Genomic DNA, 11364 nt, shown 5'->3' with positions numbered 1-11364 from the left:
ATCAATCACTAATTAAGAAAATGCCCTTGTGAGACTATGCAGGGGCCTAGCAAACACAGGAGTGGATGCTCACAGTCAGCTATTGGATGTATCACAGGGCTCCCAATGGAGAAGCTAGAGAAAGTACCCAAGGAGCTAAAGGGATCTGCAACCCTATAGTTGGAACAACATGATGAACTAACCAGTACCCCGGAGCTCTTGTCTCTAGCTGCATATGTATCGAAAGATGGCCTAGTCGGCCATCAATGGAAATAGAGGCCCATTGGACTTGCAAACTTTATATGCCCCAATATAGGGGAATGCCAGGGCCAAAAGAATGGGAATGGGTGGGTAGGGAAGTGGGGGGCGCTATGGGGGACTTTTGGGATAGCATTGGAAATGTAATTGAGGAAAATATGTAATAAAAATATTAAAAATTAAAAAAAAGAAATGTAAATAAATAACATAACCAATTAAATTAAAAAAAAAAAAAAAAGAAAAAAGAAAATGCCTTAGAGCCGGATCTTATGGAGGCATTTCTTGAGGGTCCCACTTCAGATGACTTTAGCTTATGTTAAGTTGACATAAAACTAGCCAGCACAAGGATTCAAATATGTAGGAGGCCGGAGGGGTCTTTAAACAGGGAGCAGCAATATACACTGGTTCTGAGGCAGAAAAAGTGCTGTGTGTTTGATGCTCTGAGAGAGGACTGAGGGTGCTTGGCACTGAGTGATGGGAATGTTGACGAGACAGGTCACACGAGTCCTGAAGCCCAAGTACTCGAGTCTCTTGCTAAAGAGACCCTGGCCCTGCCTGAGCCACTGTGACACCACTCCCAACACCTATGTGTTTATCCATCTCGAATTTCTCTCTCACTAGGCAGATGGCCCTCTCCTACTTCACAGCTACTACTACTGCGGTGGCCACTGCAGTGGGCATGAACATGTGGACAAAGGTACGTACAACTGGGGAGCTGTGGGCTCAGTGGCCACCAGAGGGCAGCAGAGTTCCAGTGAAAACAGCTTTCTCCAGCTCATAGGAGTCTGAGGATTCCAGAGTGGATGTCTGGACGTTTGTCACTGGCTGTGTTTGATTGCCTCTCTTCCTGTATAATCCAAAGCCTTTTGTTTGAGCTTGAATAACTTCTGTTGTTCCCTGCCTTCAACAGAGAGCCCCACCCTTGGTGGGCCGATGGGTGCCTTTTGCCGCTGTGGCTGCCGCTAACTGTGTCAATATCCCAATGATGCGACAGCAGTGAGTACAGGGAGCCTTGTTCTCCTTCTCCATCACAGGGTTAGCAGGGACGGAAAGGAGGCCAACGCGCTGAGCCAGTAGCTTCCTGGAACTGGGCAGTACAGAGAAGACCAGTGGGCCACCTCAAGGGCCACCATTTCTCTATAATGGCCCTAAGATAGTGGGCGATTTAAATTTAGTGTATTGGGTTGAGTGGGGTTGATTAATCATGGACCTATGCACCAGTTCTTTTTTCTTGTCCATGTCAGGGATTGAACTCAGTGCCTTGTGCATGCTAGGTAAGTGCTCTGTGCCTAAAACTATACCCCTAGCTTAGATCCTGGGGTAAGGGAATGAAAGTCAGAGCTGTAAATGCTGCCTCCTTCCCAAACTCTTAGACTAGCTTACTGGCAGAAATGCTGCAGAACTGAGCACAGTATCCACAGGCTCCGAGAAGCCAGGGAAGGGGCAGGTGTGCCCCGGAGCCCAACTGAGCTTTTCACAAAAGGTAATGCAGAAACCCATTGTATCTTGCAGGTTTTGTTTCTTGTCTCCCCCCCCCCCCCAGAGAGAGAGAGAGAGAGAGAGAGAGGAGAGAGAGAGGAGAGAGAGAGAGATTACTTACTTTGTATCCTTGGCTGACTTGGGAGTTTACTATGTAGACCAAGCTGGCCTTGAATTTACAGAGATCTACTTGCCTCTGCCTTCTTTTTTTTTTTTTTTATATGTAAGTACACTGTAGCTGTCTTCAGACACTCCAGAAGAGGGCGTCAGATCTCATTACGGATGGTTGTGAGCCACCATGTGGTTGCTGGGATTTGAACTCTGGCCTTCGGAAGAGCAGTCGGGTGCTCTTACCCACTGAGCCATCTCACCAGCCCGCCTCTGCCTTCTTAGTTCTAGGGTTAAAGGCATGCGCCACCATGCCTGACTACAGGTTTTATTTTTAATCGTGTGTATGTATGTGTGGGTATGTGTATGTGAGTGCAGGTGCCCGCAGAGACTGGACTCAGTGGATCTCCATGGAGCTGAAGTTACAGGCAGTTGTGAAACTGATGTGGGTGTTGGGAACTGAACTTAGGTCTTCTGCAAAAGTGATATGTGCTCCTAGCCTCTGGACCGTGTCTCACTGTGTAGTCCTGGCTGGCCTAGAGCTTGCACTGATCTGCCTCTGCCTCTGCCTCTGCCTCTGGAGTGCTGAGGTTATAGTCATACATTTCCAGAGGCGGCGGCGGCAGCAACGGAGCGGCAGCTGCTGCTGCTGGTGCTTCTTCTTCTTCTTCTTCTTCTTCTTCTTCCTGTTTTGTTTTTTCTCTCTGACATGCTGGGTATAAGGCCTAGAGGCGCTCGCCATGCACACTAGTCAAGGATGACTACTGAGCTACATCCTCAGCCCAGTTTCTGTTTTCTTTCTTTTCCCTTTTGTATTTTTCTAGAATATAGGTGGCATAAGGGCTGGGTATCTTGGATGCCATTGCCACTGTTGTCGGTAACTACAGCCACATTTTGTTGGCAGGTGGAGGCTCACCATAGCAGCTCCTGGAGAAAGAGCTTGCGGAGTGCTGTGCGTGCATCCCTCCACTCTCCTCCACTCCTTGCTCTGCCTAGCTCCCCAAGCAGATGAATGCGTGTGGCTGTCTACCTGGTCTCCAACTGAGGGACGCCAAGAGCTTGTCTACAGAGTAGCTACTGCTTGGGGGAATGGATACTAAGTCAGGCACTGATCTCAGAACTTGGCCAGTAGATCATTTAATTCTCACTAGGTTCCATGAAGTAGGTGTCAGGATTATCCCTATTCTCCACACAAGGAACACTGAGGTTTAGAAGGGTTAAAGACCATTCTCAAGGTCACACATACGCCTACAGCTTCCGGAGTCTGCCCGCCGAGGCAGTGAGGATCCAGGGCTGGCTTTCTTGGCCTCTGCTCAGGATCGCTTCTGAGATACCATCTACTGGGATGAAGAAGAGAGACCAAAGGGCCAGGCTGCAAGAGGGGCTTCCTCCTGCATCAGTCCTTGGAGCTGGTGACCTGATGGGATCACCTGCCCGGCAGGTTCCTTGCACCTACTTCCTAACATCTAGAAACTTCTGTTGTTTAGGGAACTCATTCAGGGCATCTGTGTGAAGGACAGGAACCAAAATGAGCTTGGCCATTCTCAGGTAAGCAGAGGGGAGACTTCCTCCTCAGAACCCCCACCCCCATCCCCCGTCCCTCCTCGATGGCCTCACACGTGTCCTGGGTGCCATTGCAGGTCTGACACCCCCCATCCTCCTTTAGTTCTCCATACTGGCTTCCCATGTCATTTCAGGCAGGCGGGTTGGGTAAGGACACTTGGCTCCCGGTGGGTCCATCCATTCCTCTACCTGCTCAGACTTGGCCATGCTCCCCCCTCACCTGTATAGTGCAGCCCATGCACACTTGAAAAGTGATCCCTGACAGCTCTTCTCTGCCCCCAGAGAGCTGCGGCTGTGGGCATCGCACAAGTGGTTATCTCTCGGATCACCATGGCAGCCCCTGGCATGAGTAAGATGGGGAACACCTCATATGTTGGGGGGGGACCCTTGAATACCTAGTCGAGGCCTTGGTCACCTCAGCTTTCAAGTGTGGGAGGTACCATTACCTTCTCAAGCTTTTTGTGAGAGTGGACAGCCCAGGGGACCCACACATGTTCTTCCAGTTTCTATCAGTTCGTCTGATTTGGGGGAGCAAGGTAACTTCATTTAGCTAATAATACTGAGCAATAGTGGGAGGTATCTGGGAGACAATGGCAGAGGCAGTGAACGGCCCTGGGTCCCAGCAGGGCCGTATTGCAGAGTAGGATACAAATGCGTTTGTGTGAGCCTGCAAGGCAGCTTTCATTTTGAGAAGGATGCTTCAGGTCCAGGGGTGTGTGTCTGCCTTCTGCTGGTGAACACACTTTTGGGAAACGTACTTTCTCTGGGACTTGGGGGAGAGTCTGTGTAGCGGTGCCTGGGCAGTCTCTGTTTTTCTCCCAATGGCGAGTATTTTCTAGAGAGTCTTGGGGAGACGGCAGCCCCCTTGGCTGTGATCTGCCTCCTCTCAGCCGCTTGTCTCTTGCAGTTCTGTTGCCTGTCATCATGGAGAGGCTGGAGAGACTACACCTGATGAAGGTAGGTTACTCTCCCTGTTACTCCCCCACCCTCCCACCCCACGCCGAAATTGGCCCTCCTGTCCTTCCCAGTAGCCACCACCCCATCTTACTCAAGCAGAGCCTGTGCCAGCCTTTACTGGCCTCTGTTTCAGATATGAGATCAGGCTTCCTGACCTTGTCTGCAGGGAGCCAGGAGAACACCTTTCCCCTTCAGGGAGGCCAGTCCCAGCCTCTAGCGTCTTCTGGTGGGATAGGTGCAGGGTGTGCTCTGTAGCAGCTGAGTCCCTCATGGGCCGCTTTCTCTGTTTTTTTTTTTTTTCTTTTCTTTGAGCAGAAGGTCAAAGTGATGCACGCCCCCCTACAGGTCTTGCTGTGTGGCTGCTTGTGAGTATGTCCTCTTGATGGTGTGGGCTCTCTGCTGGCTGCAACACCCAGGTGTGTGAGCCGGCATTCTTCCCAAGGTCCCCTCTCCCTCAGAGAGGGTTTAGAGAAGAAGAAAGAACTGAGGAGGCAGAGGTTGGTTGGGGCTGTCAGCATCTCAGCCTCACAGACAGAAACAAATGGCACACGGTGTTCTTAGCAGCTTGCGGTTGACCGGGATGTCATTGATTGTGCCCTGTGGTGATAGTTCCTTTCCCAGCATGGCACAGGTGCCTGTGACCGTGCAGGCTGATGTTTACTTTCCTTAGATACATCAGTTATTTAGTTACATCATTATTCTCGTCCCCCATCTGACTGCAGGTGTGAAGTGGAGGCTGGAGTAGGGGGGGTGAGGGTCACAGATTTCTATCACCAAGTCACAATGAATTGCCTGGATGATACCGCAGTGGCAGAGTGCTTGCCTAGTCTGCACCTGACCCTGGGTTCAATTCCCAACCAGGGTGGTGGCACACAGGATGCCCTCCCAGCAGAGGCAGGAGCAGGAGGATCAGTAGTTCAGGATCAGCCTCAGCCAGCCCCTGCCCCTGTTCTACACGATGACCCTGTCTCAAAACAGGGAGTAGAGAAGGGCTGAAGGAAGGTCAGGAGTGTAGGCTTGGGACAGGGTGTGGCCAGGCCTCTGGGACGAGTCCCTAACACTCCTCTCCTTCCTTACAGCCTCCTCTTTATGGTGCCAGTGGCGTGCGGACTCTTCCCTCAGGAATGGTATCAGCCATTTGTCGCCTGTCTCATTTGATAGTTTTATCAAACACCCTGCTACTGCTTAGAGTGACTGCTGAGAGGGAGGGATGGGCCGGAAAGTAGATGTTTCTAAGGACGCATCTTGCGCATCTGCCTAAATTCTGGCCTTCTAACTCGGGGTGAATGGCACACCAGCTAGGACTCTGAGGGACTGGGGGAGAAGCCAGGAGTAAGAGCTGATCTCACCAATGCCTTAGGGACATGGTGGGGGACAACAGGAGGTATCTTGTCCTGCCGGCTGAGGGTTAGCAAGGCCACTTCTGCCTGGATCTGGCCTTTAAAGTTGAGTAAGACATTTATCCTGCTTACTCTGGCTTGTGCTCTGGTCTGTGCATGGGCTTGCACCTCTGCTTCCTCTGTGTTTCCTGGAAGGAAGGGTGGGAGAAGAGATGGGGGACGGGGGCATTGTCAGCCTGGGGCCAGCTGGAGGCTGGCTCCAGGACACAGGTGTAGCTGTGAATGACCTGAAATAGTAGCAGTTCACTCCACCCTCTGTGCGGGATCATGGCCATTTGGCAGTCACCTCCTGAGTCCTGTGCTCACAGACTGGTGGAGAAGACAGATGTTAAAGCCAACAACTGTAGTCCATCCAGGTAGAGGAGGCGGAGGTCAAAGGTGACATTTATTTCGACAGAGACCAATGATACTTTTGTCTGTAAAGATCAGGAATTGAACTTGTAATTCCACCCTGGGGGGTGGGCATGGGGTTAAAGTAGGAGGATCAAGAGTTCAAGGCTGGGGGCTGGAGAGATGGCTCGTAGGTTGAGAGCACTGGCGACTCTTCCAGAGGTCCTGAGTTCAATCCCCAGCAACCACATGGTGGCTCATAACCATTTGTAATGAGATCTGATGCCCTCTTCTGGCCTGCAGCCATACATGCAGGCATAACTCTGTATACATAATAAATAAATCTTTAAAAAAACCAAAAACCAAAGTTCAAGGCTAGCCTGGAATATATGGACCCTAGCCAACAAAAGCAGTTAAAAACTTTTTAACAACCCTGTCTCAAAAAACTTAAGAAAAGGTCTGGGAGATGGCACACTTGGTAACATCCTTGCCATGCAAACCCTAGAATCTGAGTTAGGTCACCCAGATTCTATGTAAAAGAGCTGAGTGTAGCAGTGTGTGCCTCCAACCTCAGGGCTAGGGAGGCATGGGACCTGAAGTTCAATGACTGGCCAGCCTAGCTACACTGGTGAGTTCCAGGCTCAGTAAGAGATCTTGTCACCCCCAAATAACATGGAGGACAACTGAGAGAGGCACCCGGGCACCCGGTGTTAATCTCCTGCTTTCATGCACATGTGCACATACATACACATACATACACATGCATGCACATACATACACAAGCGTGCACACACACAAAACGGGGAGGGTGATATTTTAAAATATTGGAATGGACTCTCTTCATTTCATTCTGCTGCACGGGCACACACAGTGATTAAGAGCTACTGGGGGAAGAAGGATTTGTTTCATTCATGTGTGTGTCTCTATGTGCTGGTGTTTGCAACAGTCAGAAGAAGGCCTTGGGTCCCTTGAAGCTGAGTTAAGGGCGGGTTTGAGCTGCCTGATATGGCTTCTGGGATTTGGATTAGTGTCCTCAGGAAGCCATCTCTCCAGTCTCGTTTTTGTTGTTCTTGTTGTTTTGTTCGTGGAAAGCAGAAGAGATTTTATTCAATGTGGCTACATTGGAAAGAGGGACAAAGATGCAGCGGCCCATCAAGGGTCCTGAAGTGACAGCACAGTTTAGAAGGCCAAGGACCTCTAAGCAGGCTCGGTCTTATCCTGTAGAACCGGTGTGAAACCTCTCAGAGAGATAATTCCCTAGGGGAGGAAGGATTTATTTGGCTAGTTATCTGCGGCAGGGCAGGGCAGCAAGGCAGGAACTCAAACAGGAGCTTGAGGCAGAAGCCATGGAGGCATGGCGCTTAGTGACTTGTTCATGCAGGCTCATACTTTGCTTTCTCAGAGCCCAAGGACACCTGCCTGGGCAGTGGTGTCGCCTGACCTGGGTACTCCCACATCAGCCAATAACCAAGACATGCCCACAGATCACCTTGATGAAGACAGTTACTCGTTGAGACTCTCTTTTCAAGTGACACTAGGCCATGTCAAGTTGATCGTTAATGCTAAACTAGGACAGACTTCTTAGAGGTGACGTGGTGGGCTTGTTTCTCAGGGTAAATTGCTGGTTGTCTTGGTAGCATCCTCATAACCCCCTTCTGGTTTCCTTTTCAGTGAGTTATCAGTTTCCTATCTAGAGCCAGAGCTACGGGACACCATCAAGGCCAAGTATGGAGAACAAGTCCTCTTTGTCTACTTTAATAAGGGTCTCTAAGTGCTCCGTGCCTGCAAGGACCAATCGGTACACCGTGTGGACCAGCGTTTCCCTGGCAGCTGTGTATACCTGTGTCTACATTCCTCTTTGCAATAAGGTCTGAAAGCCAGGCTAGATGGGGAATAGAGTAACCTCTATTTGGGTGGGAAGACGGTCCCTGCTTCTATATAAGCACCTAATTTATTGGATTCCAGAGGGCAAAATTCAAAAGGGGATCAAGGTGGTTGGGGATGTAGCTTGGTTGGGAGTGTTTGCCTGGCATTCACAAAGCTCCTGATTCAATTCTTTGTGCCGTATGATTCAGACATAGTTTTATATGCTTGTGATCTCTGTACTTAAGACGTGGGGGCGGGAGGATTAGAAGTTCAAAGTTGACAGGTAGTGGTGGCACACATCTTTAGATTCAGGAGGCAGAGGCAGGCTGATCTCTGAGTGTGAGGCCAGCTGGTCTACAGAGCTAATTCCAGGATAGCCAGGGCTACACAGAGAAATCTTTTCTCAAAAAAACAGAACAAAACAAAAAAACCAAAAACCCCACCAAAACAAATCAACAACAACAACAAAAAACCCAAAAAGTTCAAAGGTAACCTTAGCTACCTGGGGAATTCCAGGATAGCCTGAGCTAGAGACTTACTCAAAAAATAGAGGGAGGGAACAAGAACAAGGTATTCTGCCTGCTTTGTTCTTGCCCTCTGACCCTTGGGACCAGAAGCAGAGGTCTTCTCAGCAGAGGTTGCTGGTGTCTGGGAGGTGCTCACACAGTTTAGGATAGTTAGAAAGCGAGTGATTCTTGTCCAGTCAGGACAGAGGATACATTAATCTCTTCCTCTTCTCCTGCTTCCTCCTCCTTCTTCTTCTTCTTTTTTTTTTTTTTTTTTTTTTTTTTTTTTGGTTTTTTGAGATGGTTTCTCTGGATAGCCCTGGCTGTCCTGGAACTCACTTTTTAGACCAGGCTGGCCTCAAACTCAGAAATCTACCTGCTTCTGCCTCCCGAGTGTTGGGATTAAAGGCGTGCGCCACCACGCCCACCTTGCTTCCTCCTTCCTAAGCAAGGGAAACATTTCCCCGTGTGATTCTTTTTTTTTTTTTTTTTTTTTTTGGTTTTTCGAGACAGGGTTTCTCTGTGTAGCCCTGGCTGTCCTGGCACTCACTTTGTAGACCAGGCTGGCCTCGAACTCAGAAATCCGCCTGCCTCTGCCTCCCGAGTGCTGGGATTAAAGGCGTGCGCCACCACGCCCGGCTCCCCGTGTGATTCTTAAAAAAGCTTTTTATCATTTTTTAAAAAATTTTTATGGGTGGGTGCTTTGCTCCCATGCATGTCTCTGCATGCAGTGCCCACAGAGGTCAGAGAGCATGTCAGATCATCTGAAACTGGAGTTATTACTGTGAGCCATCCTGTGGTCAAACCCTGGTCCTCTGGAAGAGCAGCGGCGGCTCTTAGCTGCTGAGCCATCTCTCCAGCTCCCTATTGAGGAAGAGATGAAGGAGCTATGTGAATCTTCTTGGGGACTCATCTCTACTCTTCCCATGATGCTCTCACTGGGCCATCCCGTTGGGAATGCTGCTAGATTTGAGGTTTTCCAAGTCCTTGGAGTTGTTTGTTCTCAAAACAAAACAAAACAACAAACACAAAACAAAACAAAAACAAAACCCATGGACAGTTCCTTTTCTTGGCCCATTAGGTCTCATACCAAAGAGGGCTGGGACACCTCTGAGTGGGAATTCACCAGGACTACAGCCTTAAAAACATGTAGGAGAGATGCAGGGCAGCACCTTTAATCCTGTACCCTGTGGGCAGAGGCAGGTGGATCTCTGAGATGGAGTCCAGCCTGGTCTACAGAGTGAGTTCCTGGACAGCCAGGGCTACACAGAGAAACTCTATCTTGAAAAGACAAGGAAAATGAAAGTGTAGGGCAAACCACCATTTTACGGAGGTTATGTAAGGCGTCAAGCTCTGCGCCTTGGAAAAATGACTATTCTGCCTTAATATCATGTCCAAATCTACTTCTGGGACCTTTAGCTGAGAGGTCTCTTCTCTCATTGCCTTCTCTGTTTTACAAGCCAAGTCCCTCACTGGGAGTGGGATGATTTCCTGCTGGCTTCCTTCCCTCTGCCTGTTAGGTCACATACCAAAGATTGCTGAGTGCTGGTGGGATGGGGAGCCTCACTTGGACACCTCAGACAGGAAGTCCACCAGGGCCAACAAGCCTAAGGAGGGCACAAAGGGCCACTTCAGTTCCCTGGGGGGACTGGCTTACCTGGGGTCAGTGTGTATATGAGTTTTGTCTGATTCTGTTCCAATGCACCATTATGAACTGAATAAACGATTTGAAAGAACATGAAATACTGTCTGCAGACTAAGCTACTAACTCCTGATGGAAAGCAGGTCCTATGGTCTGACTTTGGCCTTGGCATGCCAGAGGATGTCACAACTGTAAGGGAACCTGTCTGATTTCCTTAATAATGGAGAAGAACCCACCGGCCCTTGTTGGTGCTCCACAGGTCTCCCGGCGTGGATTATACATTGTCTTAGGGCTGGAATTGGCGAGCCATACATAGTCAAATCTGCCTGCTCTCTGGGTTTGTTTGATTGGTTTTTTTCTTTTTGTGCACTTAGGAACAAAAATTTATTTTTACATTTCTTAATGGGCTATAAAAAGAAAACCTAGAATATGTGATAGAAGCTGTGCATGTGCCCCGTAGACTTTTAACACGTCTCCCCTATCCCGCAACTGTGACTTTTAGAAATATATACTAGGCCTATGGGACGTGCCATCAATCCCAGCACTTTGGAAGCAGAGGCAGCTGGATCTTCATGAATCTGAGTCTACCCTGCTCTACATAGTATATTCCAGCCCTGCCTCAAAGGGGAAAAATGTGCACCATGGTCACCCGAAGATGTTGTGAAAACAGGTGGAAAGGCTCATCCTAGCTTCCAGTTCTGTAGGTCTGAGATGGAGCCTGAGGATATAACACTGCCGGCATTCATCTGATACCACACAGTTGTACTGAAGACTTGGAGTGCCGAGATCCCAGCTGTGATTTAACCCCACACTCACTTAGACAGTAAAATGGAACTCAGACAGCATGAAATTGGTGTTTTCCTTTCAATGAAGCTCAGGCTATGCAGTCGTGAGTGCTGAGATTACAGCTATGCACCTCCACACCTAGCCAAATTCAGCCCTTTAAATTGTATGGTTTAGTAATTTCAGTCCAGTCACAAAGTGCTACAGTTGTCACTACTGTAATCCAGAACACTTTCACTGTCCCTCCTAGAAAGCCAAGGTCGGCAGCAGCCACACCCCCACCCTCTGCCAGACCCTCATCCATTTAGTTGAGTTGGCCTGTAGGATGTTGAACGTCAGTTATAATGAGCAGGAGGGCTTTGCGTGGGAACTACTAACGCTTAACTTTGAGGACTGCCTGAGTTACCTAGTTTCTGGCTTGTATGGACAACAGGAAGAGACCCTACATCAAAAACTAGCCAAGTACATCCTGTAACTAATTGAAGTGTCATCT

General features: G+C 49.2%; 1 protein-coding gene across 2 annotated transcripts in view; it reads left to right on the top strand.

The window, feature by feature from the left end:
• Positions 1 to 10189, top strand: part of Sfxn2 (sideroflexin 2) — a 24190-nt gene extending 14001 nt beyond the window's left edge. For both annotated transcript variants that reach the window (XM_021152351.2, XM_085834270.1), the window contains exons 5-12: positions 859 to 934; positions 1148 to 1233; positions 3312 to 3372; positions 3670 to 3736; positions 4295 to 4344; positions 4660 to 4709; positions 5424 to 5471; positions 7746 to 10189. In XM_021152351.2, coding sequence (XP_021008010.1) covers positions 859 to 934; positions 1148 to 1233; positions 3312 to 3372; positions 3670 to 3736; positions 4295 to 4344; positions 4660 to 4709; positions 5424 to 5471; positions 7746 to 7845 — 538 coding nt within the window. In that variant the 3' untranslated portion in view covers positions 7846 to 10189. The remainder of the gene's footprint in view (positions 1 to 858; positions 935 to 1147; positions 1234 to 3311; positions 3373 to 3669; positions 3737 to 4294; positions 4345 to 4659; positions 4710 to 5423; positions 5472 to 7745) is intronic.
• Positions 10190 to 11364: the final 1175 nt, after the last annotated feature.

This window comes from Mus caroli, unplaced genomic scaffold (assembly GCF_978045245.1).
Source record: "Mus caroli unplaced genomic scaffold, Mus_caroli_1 scaffold_20, whole genome shotgun sequence".
Taxonomy (NCBI): domain Eukaryota; kingdom Metazoa; phylum Chordata; class Mammalia; order Rodentia; family Muridae; genus Mus; species Mus caroli.
Note: the sequence above shows the minus strand (reverse complement) of the source record. Positions and strands in the feature narration are given on the sequence as shown.